Raw genomic sequence first — 12,147 nt, 5'->3', positions numbered from 1 at the left:
ACAGATCTTTTGTGAAGATCAGAAGGACTTCATTTTATGCTAAAAGACTTGTTGCTTCATTGCATTTTGGATCATTGGCAATAGCCTGGAGGATTAGTTGGAAAGAGTGAAGCTGGTAGGTGGTCTTTGAAAAAGTACAGACATGAGCTGGTGATTAACTAGGTTAATAGTATGAGTGGGAGAGAGACAGATTTGAATAATATATAAGAAGAAAAATTGGTGGTATTTCTTGTGAAAGAGAGGTAGAAAATAACATTTCTTCCAGATTTCTGGGTTGGATCACTAGTTGGATAGTGGCATCACTAAGGTAAGGGATGCGAGGGCATTTTGAGTAAGGGGAATTGGAATTGAGAATTGGGCTTGGAGGTACCTATTGACAGTCACATGGAAAAAATTAGTTGGCCATTAGATACATGACTCTAGTCCAAATTCTGTGTGCATATAGATAGTCTAGGCTGGGGGTGTTTATCAGAATCTTGGGGAACACTAACACGTAAGGGGTTGTGGAGAATGAAGGCTGAGAAGAAGACCATAGAATAGCATCATGAAAATTGAAAGATCATCTCAAGTGAAAGGAATATACAAACGTGTGTCAAATGCTTTAAACATTAAACAAAAGAGACTGGATTTCTTGGTTGGGGAATTGGGTGGCCATGAATGGCATTATGGACTGTTTTAGTGAGGTAGTGAAGAAGCCTGATTCTTTAGTGAAGAAGCCTGATTATGGAGTTTGAGGAAAAAAAAAAAAAGGCTTTCTTTTGTTTGTAAGAAATGTATACATATTCCTGCTGAGGGGTGAAGCCAATGGGGAGGGATTGGTTTTGCAGGAGAGGAAAAATAATGGAAACACATCTCATTATTTTATTGTCACATTTCTGTTTATTTGTTGAGTATTTTCCCTTTGTTGCCACTACAGTTATGTTTGTCTATTTTTTCTGTCTGTAGGATAAAAGTATAATACTGAATCTTTTTGGTATGGTTGTATTAGGATTATACTTCAGGTTAATTTAACATCCTTTTTCAGAGTGTTCAGATAATTAATGGAGAAAAACATTAAAATTGTTTCTTGTTTAAATTTAACTCTAACATAGATGAAAAATGTGTTTACTGCTTTCAGTCGACCAGATAAAAAGCAACGTATGGTAAATATTGAAAACTCCAGGCATCGAAAACAAGAGCAGAAGCACCCTCAGCCACAACCTTATAAAAGGGAAGGTAAATGGCATAAATATGGTCGCACTAATGGAAGACACATGACAAATCTTGAAATAGAATTGGGGCAGTTACCTTTTGACCCTAAATATTGATTGTCATGATTCAGTTAAATTAGAAAATGGTATCAGAAACATGGATGGTATCTACAATGTTTGGTATTGAAACTAAAATGAAATTATCAAGATAATGTCTTTCATTTCTAAGTATCAGTTTGATGACTTTACATTATTACTCAGAAGCATCAAGCAGAAGCTTACTAACTTGCATTTTCCTGTAGTTTAGTTTTGCTGAAATTTTTTGGCACTGGAAATGTTCAACTGTAGTTTCAAGGAAGCCAGGCATGCAACAGATTTTGTGCATGAAATGAGTCTTCCTTTCAGTGAATGAGCTTACAGCAAGCTCAAATCCTATGACATAAGTGTAATTAACACTGATAGTTGTGTTAAATTTGCAGTAGAGCTTGAAAAAGTACCTTGTGATGGAATTTCATCTTTAACACTTTATAATTTTACACTTGCTTCTTGTCTTTTTGTGGGTTCAAGAGCCCGCTGACTTGTGAAGAATTTGCTGCCTTCTTATGAGCTTGCTGACTTGTTCTCTTGTGAAATTTCTTGCACATCTGAATATTGTGGAAGAAACAATAAAACTACACCATGAGGAAAACTAAAGGTCTTTATTTAAAATCTGGCATTTGTATTAATATATGATTTTGTACTTTGTGATATTTTTCATACATTTCCTCAGTAGTGATATTTGGTAAATCAGTTCAGTGGTGTTTCGCTAGTTCATAAATTTTACCCAGTATTTACAGGAGTATTTATGCAGCATCTGAATATGTCTACCCAGCAATGTCTGTTTCTCTAGAAAAGATTTAAACACAGTTGAGAATTTCAGCTTCTGTTGAGTTTCCTTTTTAATTTCCGTTCATAGACATATATGTGACTTCCAGTTCTACCTTCTGGCAAGTGAGTGTGGAAGAACACAGCAGTTCTCTCGTAGCTGCTTGAAATTAGGAAAGCACTTATTTCCTAGAAGTAAATAAACGTTTAAGTAAATAAAGGCTACGTTTTGCTGAGCACTGTTTCAAGAATTTTAGAATGACCTCATTTGCGTCTCTACCACTTTTTTCTTAATAAAACAATATAGTTCCTTAATAAAAGAATTAACTTGTTAAGTAACATATGTATCTTGATAGTTATAGAACTGGGACGGATTTTGACCAGGGAAAAGACGAATTACAAAATATGGGGGATGGTGGGGTGCCTGCATGGCTCAGTTGATTGAGTGTCATGATCTCACGGTTTGAGTTTGAGCCCCTCATCAACTTGCTGCTGTCAGTGCAAAGCCCACTTCACATCCTTTGTCCCCCTCTGTTTGCCCCTCCTCTGCTCATGCTCTCCCAAAAATAAGTAAAACACTTAAAAAAATATATGGGTGTTGGAAGGGACCTTAAAAAAGTTATGTTGTCTATTTTCTTGAGTGCTAAACTTGAGGCGACATATAAATAGTAAGTTTTCCCTTTTTTCATGCTTCCTTACCTCCTCTAAAATACTGAAGATGATCAAGTGAGTAGGCAGTGTTGAATCATTGTGAAACTCTCTATAAAGCCAGTTTAAGGGATTTAGATAAAATATATCTGCTTCATCAAGATACTGACTTTTTCCAGTCAGGTCTGGGGGACATTGGAGAAATCTCATTGGAAGTGGGTAGTGGACATGGCTGTGAAGAGAAAGTTAAGTTAAAAGTGACAAGAAGTAATAAAAATTTTTTTTTTCAAAGTACTCTTAAAATCCATCATGTTCACCTAAGAAAATGTGAAATCTGAATCTTAAATGGGTTCCAACTGAGGTGAAGAAGCAAGCCTTTAATGTAGTTTTCTCAGAGATGGACAATATGATTCTTACACCATGTTGCTTGTTGCCGCAGCAGCATAACCTTCAAGTCCAAACTAAAGCATGAAATGTCACTTCAAGGTGGGATAGTAAGTAGTGTGGGAGACTCCATCTTCTGTAACAGTATGCTCTTGCAAGAATGGAAGGGGCCTTTGGGACCAGGTAGGTTACTTGTTAATAAGAGTAATTCCCCATAGGCTTAATTGGCAAGGTAGAAAATTTCATGAACCACAAAAGATTCTCGCTTTCTTCCCTTTCTGCTCTGAAAGGAGATGGATCACATCCTTTAAATAAGTTTTTTCCTGTGTGGTTTTTGTTTTTTGTTTGTTTTAGATTTATTTAAATAAGCTTTAGTAACCGAGCAACATATGTTCACTGATTAAAATCCAAATAAGTAATGGTTTTATTGTGGCATAGAAAGACTAGAGTGCATGTAAAAAAGATGGATTGATGAATTAGGACAACTTAAGCCAGTTGCTTGCACTATGCAAAAGCCATGTTTATAACTTAGCCTCAGGAAAAATAACTATGTGATAGAAGTTTTTGTTATCTATGAAATGCATACAAGTAAATTTACACAAGACCTAACACTTCATGGACTTTTATAATTTAGGAGATGAAAATCCTGCTTCAGGGAGAAAACAAACACCTGAGAAAAAGTTGCCAGGCTTCTACTCCAAAGTAGGCATTAGACATTTTTTGCTCCATTGTGCAGTTTGAAAAATGTAAGATAAGAACTTGGTGAACTATTCAAAGCCTAAGACATCAACTGCTACAACCATGTATGAAAAGCATCTTGGTGCCTTTAGAATTCCTGTTGTCTGCAGCATTACTGCTATCATGAGCATGGAGAGATAGTGAATGTCCCACTCTCAGCTCTGGTCTTTTTTATATAGTAGGTGAGCCTCAAGTTGAAGGGATACTTGGGGTCTTAAATCAAACTGGTGGCTTTTGTTAGCCAATCCCAACTTTCCAAATTGTGTATCAATGATCCGGCATTGATGATTCAGTTAAGCAGAGTATTGCAAAAGTGTTAAGTTACCTTAAAATGATATCAACTTTGATATTTAGTTGACTGTGCACATGGAAAATTAACTTGAGATTGTTTAAAGCCAGGTTAAGTAGGTGTATAACTTTTTAAAAGAAAGCAGTTTACTCTTGTACCATTATTGGGCATTTGGTAATGAATGCAGCTTAGAACAGAAGCATAGGACCAAATGGATATCTTTTAAACTGTCCTGCAAAATTAAGGCAATTTTAGTGTTATATTTCTCAGAAACACTTAATTCAAGCATTAGGATATCATCTAACTGAATTAACTAATTTTTATAGGTGAGACAACTGATATGAAAAGAGATCACTTGATCAGTGGTCAGTTAATTTAAACTCAGGAATCTGAGGAATTTAAGTAGTCAGTTTCATTTTCTTAATAGCATATAGTGGAACAATTTGTATTACCTATAATAAGGAGTAGAGTGGCAAGGCATCATTATAAACACTGAGGCTGAAGATATATTGGGATTATTGTAACAGAGTTCTTGAATATGAGTCATGACATCAAGAGTACCTCGTTGATGAACTAAACCAGTATAGAAGGCGAGGAGCATATTTGATAAAAACAGGAAACTGAGTGCTGGTTTCTTCCACGTTTTGAGGTGGTTTAGTGAGTACCCTGTATGAAGATAGACATGTTGAACCATAACACTGGCACTCCTGTTTTAGGATAGCTAAGCAAATGTTAACTGCAGATACGTTTGTAATCTTTAATGGAAGTAGCACAAACTGTAATGCTGTCATAGACAAACAAGAAATAAACAATAGGTGATCTTTATAATTTCTCTAAACCATTCACTATCATTGCCCTCTGGTCTTGACCTTTTTCTAGAAAAAATGATAGTGGAAAAAGTATGGCTAGGGAGTCCAACAGACCCAGATTTGAATTCTAACTCTGGCACAAGTTGCTTTCCTTTGCTGAACATTAGGTTTCCCATCTGCAAATGGGATAACAGTAACTTTTCCAAGTATTAGAAAAATGTATGTCCTGTGCTTGTCATGGTACATAGTAGTTTGTTTACCTATCTCTTCTCTTTGATCTCCCAAGCACTAGCATTGGATTGCATACATATAGTCTCAGTAATTCTGGACGAAGACCAGCAGAGTATCCTCTTAGAAAAATAAACCACCGGGGAGATTTTCAGTAGTTCCTATATGTTTGGTGGCATGGATGGATATCGTTTTCTGAAAGAACTATGTCTTCTTTTGCTACAATGTTGGGCAATTTGGAGATGCTGATGCTGAACACTTTTCCATTTGTAAAATAACTCTTGCATGTGGCAAAAAACCCCAAGCAGAACAGAGTAAATGAAAAGTAAAAGTCCCCTGTCCTCCTCCTATAGTCCTGCTCTCCAGTAATAATCATTGATGATGAGCACATTAGGATCTGATGAAAATACCATAAAAGAACAGGCCTTTCCACTGGGAAAGAAAAGGCTTTCTTGCCATTTTGTTCATTCTCCATCCACATGTACTGTCTCCTGGAACTAGATCATTGTTCTTTTGGAATTTGGGTACCCAGAATCTAGTCTGTGGCTTGCCTGAAATTTTAGCACTAATTCCCACTGGGGCCAAGGCACTGTTTTCCATGATTATCACCTAATTGACTGTTATCAGCTGTTTTAGCTTGGCTCAATCACTAAAAACAATTGAACATGAATAAACTATTTGAACTATTCCCATTTAAGGACATTAACATAAGGTTGGTCTAGGAGGGATTGTTTCAAAAACAGGAGTAAATTAAGATCTGTATTTCACTTGAATCACATCTAGTACTTGACACTAACTGAAGACACTCATTCTTTCAAGTTACCATTGTTGCAGATTAAGAAAACTGTTAACATTCAGTTTAGGAAAAACTGAAGATACCTTTCATTGTACACTTAAATGTTAATTAGATATGGGGCCTTAACAGCTTTTCTTTTATCTGTATTCATTGCTTTGAAGATTATAGATAACATAATGCATATAAACAATATAATTGAAAATACAGCTATTGAAAATAATAATGAAAATAACTTCATCTATTCCAAGACATTTGATACCTGCCACTTACTTGATAGCTGAATCAAATTTGTGCAAGAAATCTTAGACACCCAATTTTGTTCCTCGAGGAAATGTTTTAGATAACATTACCTGTAGTTCATTCGATTCATCAGTTGGAGTATCACACATCCCTCTCACCTAGTGCCTCAGATTACAAAAAGCTATCAAGTCTATCCTGGCAAGGTACTTTAGAAGACAGCTTGCCGTCAGGAATATTCAAATAAAGTATAACTTGGGCATCTGGGAAGTGGTACAGTAGTTAACAATTTGTTCATTTACTAAATGTTCCTTAAGGTTTTTCAGAAACTGGCATTAGGGAGACAATGTTATGAGTGACTGATACAAAACTGGAGTACATGGTGGTGAATGTTGTAAAAATGGCATTTGAGGTAGAATGCTGGAAGAAAATGTGCTTGTATTTCCAGCTTCTTCAGTAAGGAGAGGAGTCTTAAGTTAGGTAATGCTTCTGTTTCTTTGTGGTGATTTTAGGATGGATTCTTTCAGAGAGAATTCAGTCTCCATATTATTTGTGGAAATAATACATAGAAAATGCTGGGAAGAGAAGGAAAGAATGAACAGTTGAACAGACTTGATTTTGAATACTGAGGGTTTTCAAACTGACATTGAACATTTCCAAGGGGATTTCTGAAACTGGAGTTGTTAAAGGGAGAGCTGGAAATATAGTATAGCTACAGTGCTAGTCTGTGCCACAGGAGAAGCTTAGGACCCATGGTTTTCTTACACGGAAGTACTATGGTTTCTTGACCATTTTATTTTATTTTATTTTCAATATATGAAATTTATTGTCCAGTTTGTTTCCATACAACACCCAGTGCTCATCCCAAAAGGTGCCCTCCTCAATACCCATCACCCACCCTCCCCTCCCTCCCACCCCCTATCAACCCTCAGTTTGTTCTCAGTTTTTAAGAGTCTCTTATGCTTTGGCTCTCTCCCACTCTAACCTCTTTTTTTTTTTTTTCCTTCCCCTCCTCTATGGGATTCTGTCAAGTTTCTCAGGATCCACATAAGAGTGAAAACATATGGTATCTGTCTTTCTCTGTATGGCTTATTTCACTTAGCATCACACTCTCCAGTTCCATCCACGTTGCTACAAAGGGCCATATTTCGTTCTTTCTCATTGCCATGTAGTACTTCATTGTGTATATAAACCAAAATTTCTTTATCCATTCATCAGTTGATGGACATTTAGGCTCTTTCCATAATTTGGCTATTTCTTCACCATTTTAAAGAGGCAATTAACAAGATCCTAGTAACTGCTGCCCAGTAAGTTTACATAATTGTATGTACAAATAATATGGAGATGCAGCTCTCATTGAAAGGATCCACCCTAAAATGAACTAGCTTCTGAAAGAAATAATCCTCACAATGTAATGTAAGCATTACCTAACCTGAAATGTGAGACCTCTCTCCCAATTACTGAAGATTCTGGGAGATTTCTATCTGTTCTATAAACCACTTACAGAAATCTGTCAGCCTGTCATGTAATTTCTATGAGAATAAAGACGTGGTAAGAACCCAGTGACTACTTGTCAGGATACAGATTCCTTCACTTCACATACAGTAGTCCTCCCTTCTCTGCGGGGGATACATTCCAGGACCCCCACTGGATGCCTAAAACTGCTGATAGTTGAGAACCCTATACTCTTCCTATACCTACATACCTATGATGATGTTTAACGTACAAATTAGGCATGGTAAGAAGTTAATAATAACTAATACTAAACAATTGTAACAGTATGCTATAATAAAAGTTGTATGAATGTGGTCTCAAAATTTACTGTACTGTAGCCATCCTCTTTGTGATGATGTGAGATGATAAAATGCCTATGTGATGAGATGGAAGTCTGGTGAATGACACGGGCATTGTGACGTAGCATTAGGCTACTACTGACCTCAGGATGGTCAGAGAGGAGATCATGTACTTCTGAACCACAGTTTACTGCAGGTAACTGATATTGTGGAAAGTGAGCCATGAATAGGGGCAGGCCTACCATAAATTCTAACTCAGTGCTAAATAACATCCCAGAATATTTAATTTTCTTCTGTTATCTATGCCAACAAAGATACATAAAAAAGGGTATACAGGAAGTTTTTGTAAGAATTTATAAGAAAGTGAAAATTCTCTCTGGGAAATGGGGCTAGATTATTCAGAGGGTGACAACTATAGGGTTTTGTCTTTTTGTACCATGAGTATATTTTTATAATACACACACTGGGTTCTTATCCAATCACTATCAGACTATTGTTAAACCATTATGTCCCAGTTGACCACTCTCCAGGATAAAATCTAAAAACTTGAATATGCAAAGAAGGCCCTGCATGAGTTGGTTCCTTTTTTACTCAGCCATATCTTCTAATCATCACATGATTTATCTTGATATACACAATTACTTTTTAAGTTTTGGATACTTAATGTTACAATCTGTATTCTTAAGCAGTAACTGATGAGTTCCTTCTTCCCAAGGTAAGGTTCATTGTAATGGAGAGGATGAGAAAGTAAGGGGCTGTATATTCCTGATCCCATCAAACACATCCTGGTTTTGGCAAGTTGTAATAGAAAACCCAATCTAAAAGCCCAAGAAAAAGATCACCAGGTTCTACCAACCAGAGGTGTTTCTCTGTGTTGAACTTTTCATTTTGAAATACTCTAGGAAAGCTGTTAGGTTAACTTAAATTCAGTGTTGACATGAGAAAAAGGGTGGTTTAATTCTGTAATGTAACATACAGGAGAATGGGCCTGGGGAAGAGAGGCTTTATTTTTATTTGAAAGGAGGCTTTATTAAGAAGAAGAGTAATAAGAATATTGGGCACAGAGGGTGGTATCAGGAAGAATTTTGTTTTCCTACTTTGCCTACTTCATAGCGAGAAGTCCTAAATAATGCCAAAAACAAAGATGTTTAAAGGCATTATGAGCATTTTATTTAAAGAGATGAATATCAAACCACCTAAAAGAGTTTAAGTGATTCTGAGAAGGGGAACTGGGAGGGTGGTAAGGGAACCATTGTTTTTTAAAACAAACTTAGGGAATGGCTTTTGAAACAACAGGCATGTGCAATTTTGACAAAAATAGTATATGGAGAAACAAAGTGGCCTAATCAGAGACCATCAAGTTTGCATTGGCCACTTTGGTAGAAACAAATTAAGCAGATACCCAATGTAGAATTAGTAGCAGGTGTTAGGAACCTCATCAGCACAAATGACAGAGGTTCAACTAAAAATTTCAATGTTACTAGACAATGGCACCTGTCTTACAGATGAGGAAACTGACGCACAAGGTTCGATCACTAAGGATAAGAGCCAAATATAGAAGATATGTTTTCCAGAGTTAGGTCCTATTTGAATAGTACTCAAGGAAATTCAAATTAGGCAAGAGAAATTATTGGAGATTGAAAAAATGGCTGCAGTTTTTCCTCTTCATGTGTCCAGTCCCTACCTGAGCCTGAAGTTTATCTCTCCTCTCGAATCTGGCCTGGCTTTGTGACTTGCTTTGACCAAAAGAATGTGGTGGAATGGACAGTGTGCCAACTACAGACATAATAAGTGAAATTTTAAGCCACTAAAAGGTGGCTGTTACATAGCAATTGATGATAGAGTTGTGTTTATATAAAAATCAGGTTAAAAGAGGTCACAAAAGAACAAAAACTGAGATTTGAGATATAATAAAACTCAAAATTTCATGACACAGACTGGACCATTTAAAACAACTCCAAAGAGAACTACTGCCTGCTACTGTTCCTGAACATCCAAAGATTAATGTCTGTTGGTTCACTACAGACTCTTAGTGGGAATACAAGTCTCCTAGGAATTAGAATCTTTAGGTCTAATTCAAGGACTGTAGATACATGTGCCCACAGGAAAAGATCACATTCTCTGAGAAGATGAGGGGTTTTGCTAGTTCCTGGTCCTTTAGGGATCCTTCTGAGTGGACACAGGATGGCACAAAGGATGATTATCGTTCATTAGAAGGGGATCTTTTCAACCCTCATCAGCATTTTATCTCAATCTTTGGGACTGGAAATGTCACCAGGAACCTGCCATTTAAACAATTCATTGTTTCGGACTGGGAATGAGGATTCACACAACTCAGTCTTTCTCTAAAACATTCTCTAAAGACAGAAGGCACAGAAGTGGAATGCTGGAAAAACTCAAATTATACAAATGGAATGAAACCAAATTCCTAAATTAACCAAACAACAACACCACGCACAAATATTTGTCCTCCAGTATGGCAATATACCTGGGCAAAAACCAAACAATTTATAAGTTTAACTCCAATTCACATCATTTTAAAGCAAAAATTTAAATCTGAATAGTGGTTCATAAACAGATTTGCTCTGGTGAATGGCCCCAGTATTCTCAAGACTTGCCAAATAGCTGTTCTGTTTGATGCCTATATTTTTGTGCCTGCATTTTTATATGACATAAGACTATAGAGACACAAATGACCTTTGGTTTCAGTACTTCAGATGTATCAAATATTTAGATTGTGTGTGTGTGTGTGTGTGTGTGTGTGTGTGTGTATGTGTGTGTGTGTCTATCAACTGAAGACAGTACATCTGAGATCTGTAGGAGATGATGTATACTTGGTCAAAGGTGGCTGCTTAACCTTGGGTGGTTTGCTGTTTTTTGGTTTTGTTTTGTTTTGTTTTTTAAGTAAAAAGTTTGATGCCATTGACTACCTAGTTTTTCCCAGCCTCCAGTCTCAGTTGATTACTTATTTCTTGCCTCCCTAGTTCAGTGATTTTTTTTTTTTTTTAGTGATTATTTGAAATAAGCCAACAGTCATTTATTCTGAATTAAACTTGCAGTTAGTAGTTTCAATTTCAGTTTTTCCAAACCAACCAATGTAAAAATTCACATTTTCCAGAGTTGAGGAATAGAAAACTTTGTACAAGTCATATGTAAAAAAAAAAAAATTACTGCAAAGACCTAGTGGAAAAATGGAGAAAAGGTCAAAAATAAAATCAGAGGTATGCATCACTTTAAAAATTGCATAGGCATTAGAGTGAGTCTTAAAGGGGTAGATGTGTACAAAGAAACATTAAAAAGTAGTTTCAACAGCTATAAATATATTTTTCATTTATGGAATGAAGAATTTCATAGTCTAATCATAAAATGCTAAATAGACCTATTCCATTACTTTATAGGGAAAGATTTCTAACAGCCAGAAATATTACCACCCAAAGGCTTTGGATATTAAATCCTGTTTTTATTTCACATTACAGGACACAGGAAAAAGTAGGCTGCAAAAGGAATACTGCAGTAATATAATTTGTAATTAGGAATTTCTCATTTAGCTTAGTTAAAAACTTTTCGTGTTTTATGGAAAATTTATTGTCTTAACTATTTCTATATAAATATAACTTTTTCTATATTAAATAAAAATACTTACCACAGAACACCATGCAAAATGGTAAAACTGGATAGATAAACCTGAATTCTTTGTGGCTCAACATGCTATAATAAAAACAGATATTAAGAGCAAATAGTGTTTTCTCATATTACATGACAGTTTGAGAAATAAATATATTTAAAATGAAATATAGTTAACATCTGTTTTTCTAAATACTGAGACTGAATTTCATGCTTCAGGAAGCAGTCTCTTTTTTAGTTATGAGATGATGTGTTAAAAGTAATCCTAACATTTGATGTCAATGTGAAATTCTAAAGTACAATTACATTCTAAAAAAGATTTCTATTACCAATCCAACTAAGTCCTATTACTCAAATTTGGAATAAAGATATATACATTTTCATTGAAAAATATAATTTCTCTGGTCCTTCAGTACTTAAAATTTTGGTAGTTTCAGTTTTTAGAAGCAAATAAAATGTTTTCAACTTCTTAAAAATTCATTGTAATTCTTGACAAGTGAACTAAAGATATCAGAAGTATTCATTCTGAGCATCAGCATAATTATTA

At 35.6% G+C, this 12,147-nt stretch overlaps 2 protein-coding genes across 8 annotated transcripts in view; one reads left to right on the top strand and one right to left on the bottom strand.

The window, feature by feature from the left end:
• The window catches only part of CCPG1 (cell cycle progression 1), a 42,474-nt gene extending 40,591 nt beyond the window's left edge, over nucleotides 1–1,883 (top strand). For 4 of the 5 annotated variants that reach the window (XM_040492746.1, XM_040492745.1, XM_040492743.1 and 1 more), the window contains one exon: nucleotides 1,118–1,883. In XM_040492746.1, coding sequence (XP_040348680.1) covers nucleotides 1,118–1,307 — 190 coding nt within the window. In that variant the 3' untranslated portion in view covers nucleotides 1,308–1,883. The remainder of the gene's footprint in view (nucleotides 1–1,117) is intronic. The other variant, XM_040492744.1, reaches the window with a different exon arrangement.
• Nucleotides 1,874–12,147, bottom strand: part of PIGB (phosphatidylinositol glycan anchor biosynthesis class B) — a 40,833-nt gene continuing 30,559 nt past the window's right edge. For 2 of the 3 annotated variants that reach the window (XM_040492747.1, XM_040492748.1), the window contains 4 exons: nucleotides 11,620–11,684; nucleotides 4,566–4,779; nucleotides 2,754–2,934; nucleotides 1,874–2,243 (listed from right to left, as the gene is read on the bottom strand). In XM_040492747.1, the coding sequence (XP_040348681.1) occupies nucleotides 2,106–2,243; nucleotides 2,754–2,934; nucleotides 4,566–4,779; nucleotides 11,620–11,684 (598 nt within the window). In that variant the 3' untranslated portion in view covers nucleotides 1,874–2,105. The remainder of the gene's footprint in view (nucleotides 2,244–2,753; nucleotides 2,935–4,565; nucleotides 4,780–11,619; nucleotides 11,685–12,147) is intronic. The other variant, XM_040492749.1, reaches the window with a different exon arrangement.

The sequence above is a fragment of the Herpailurus yagouaroundi genome, unplaced genomic scaffold (assembly GCF_014898765.1).
Source record: "Herpailurus yagouaroundi ecotype Mexico unplaced genomic scaffold, PumYag 184, whole genome shotgun sequence".
Lineage (NCBI taxonomy): Eukaryota > Metazoa > Chordata > Mammalia > Carnivora > Felidae > Herpailurus > Herpailurus yagouaroundi.
This window is presented reverse-complemented; position numbering and strand designations above follow the sequence as displayed.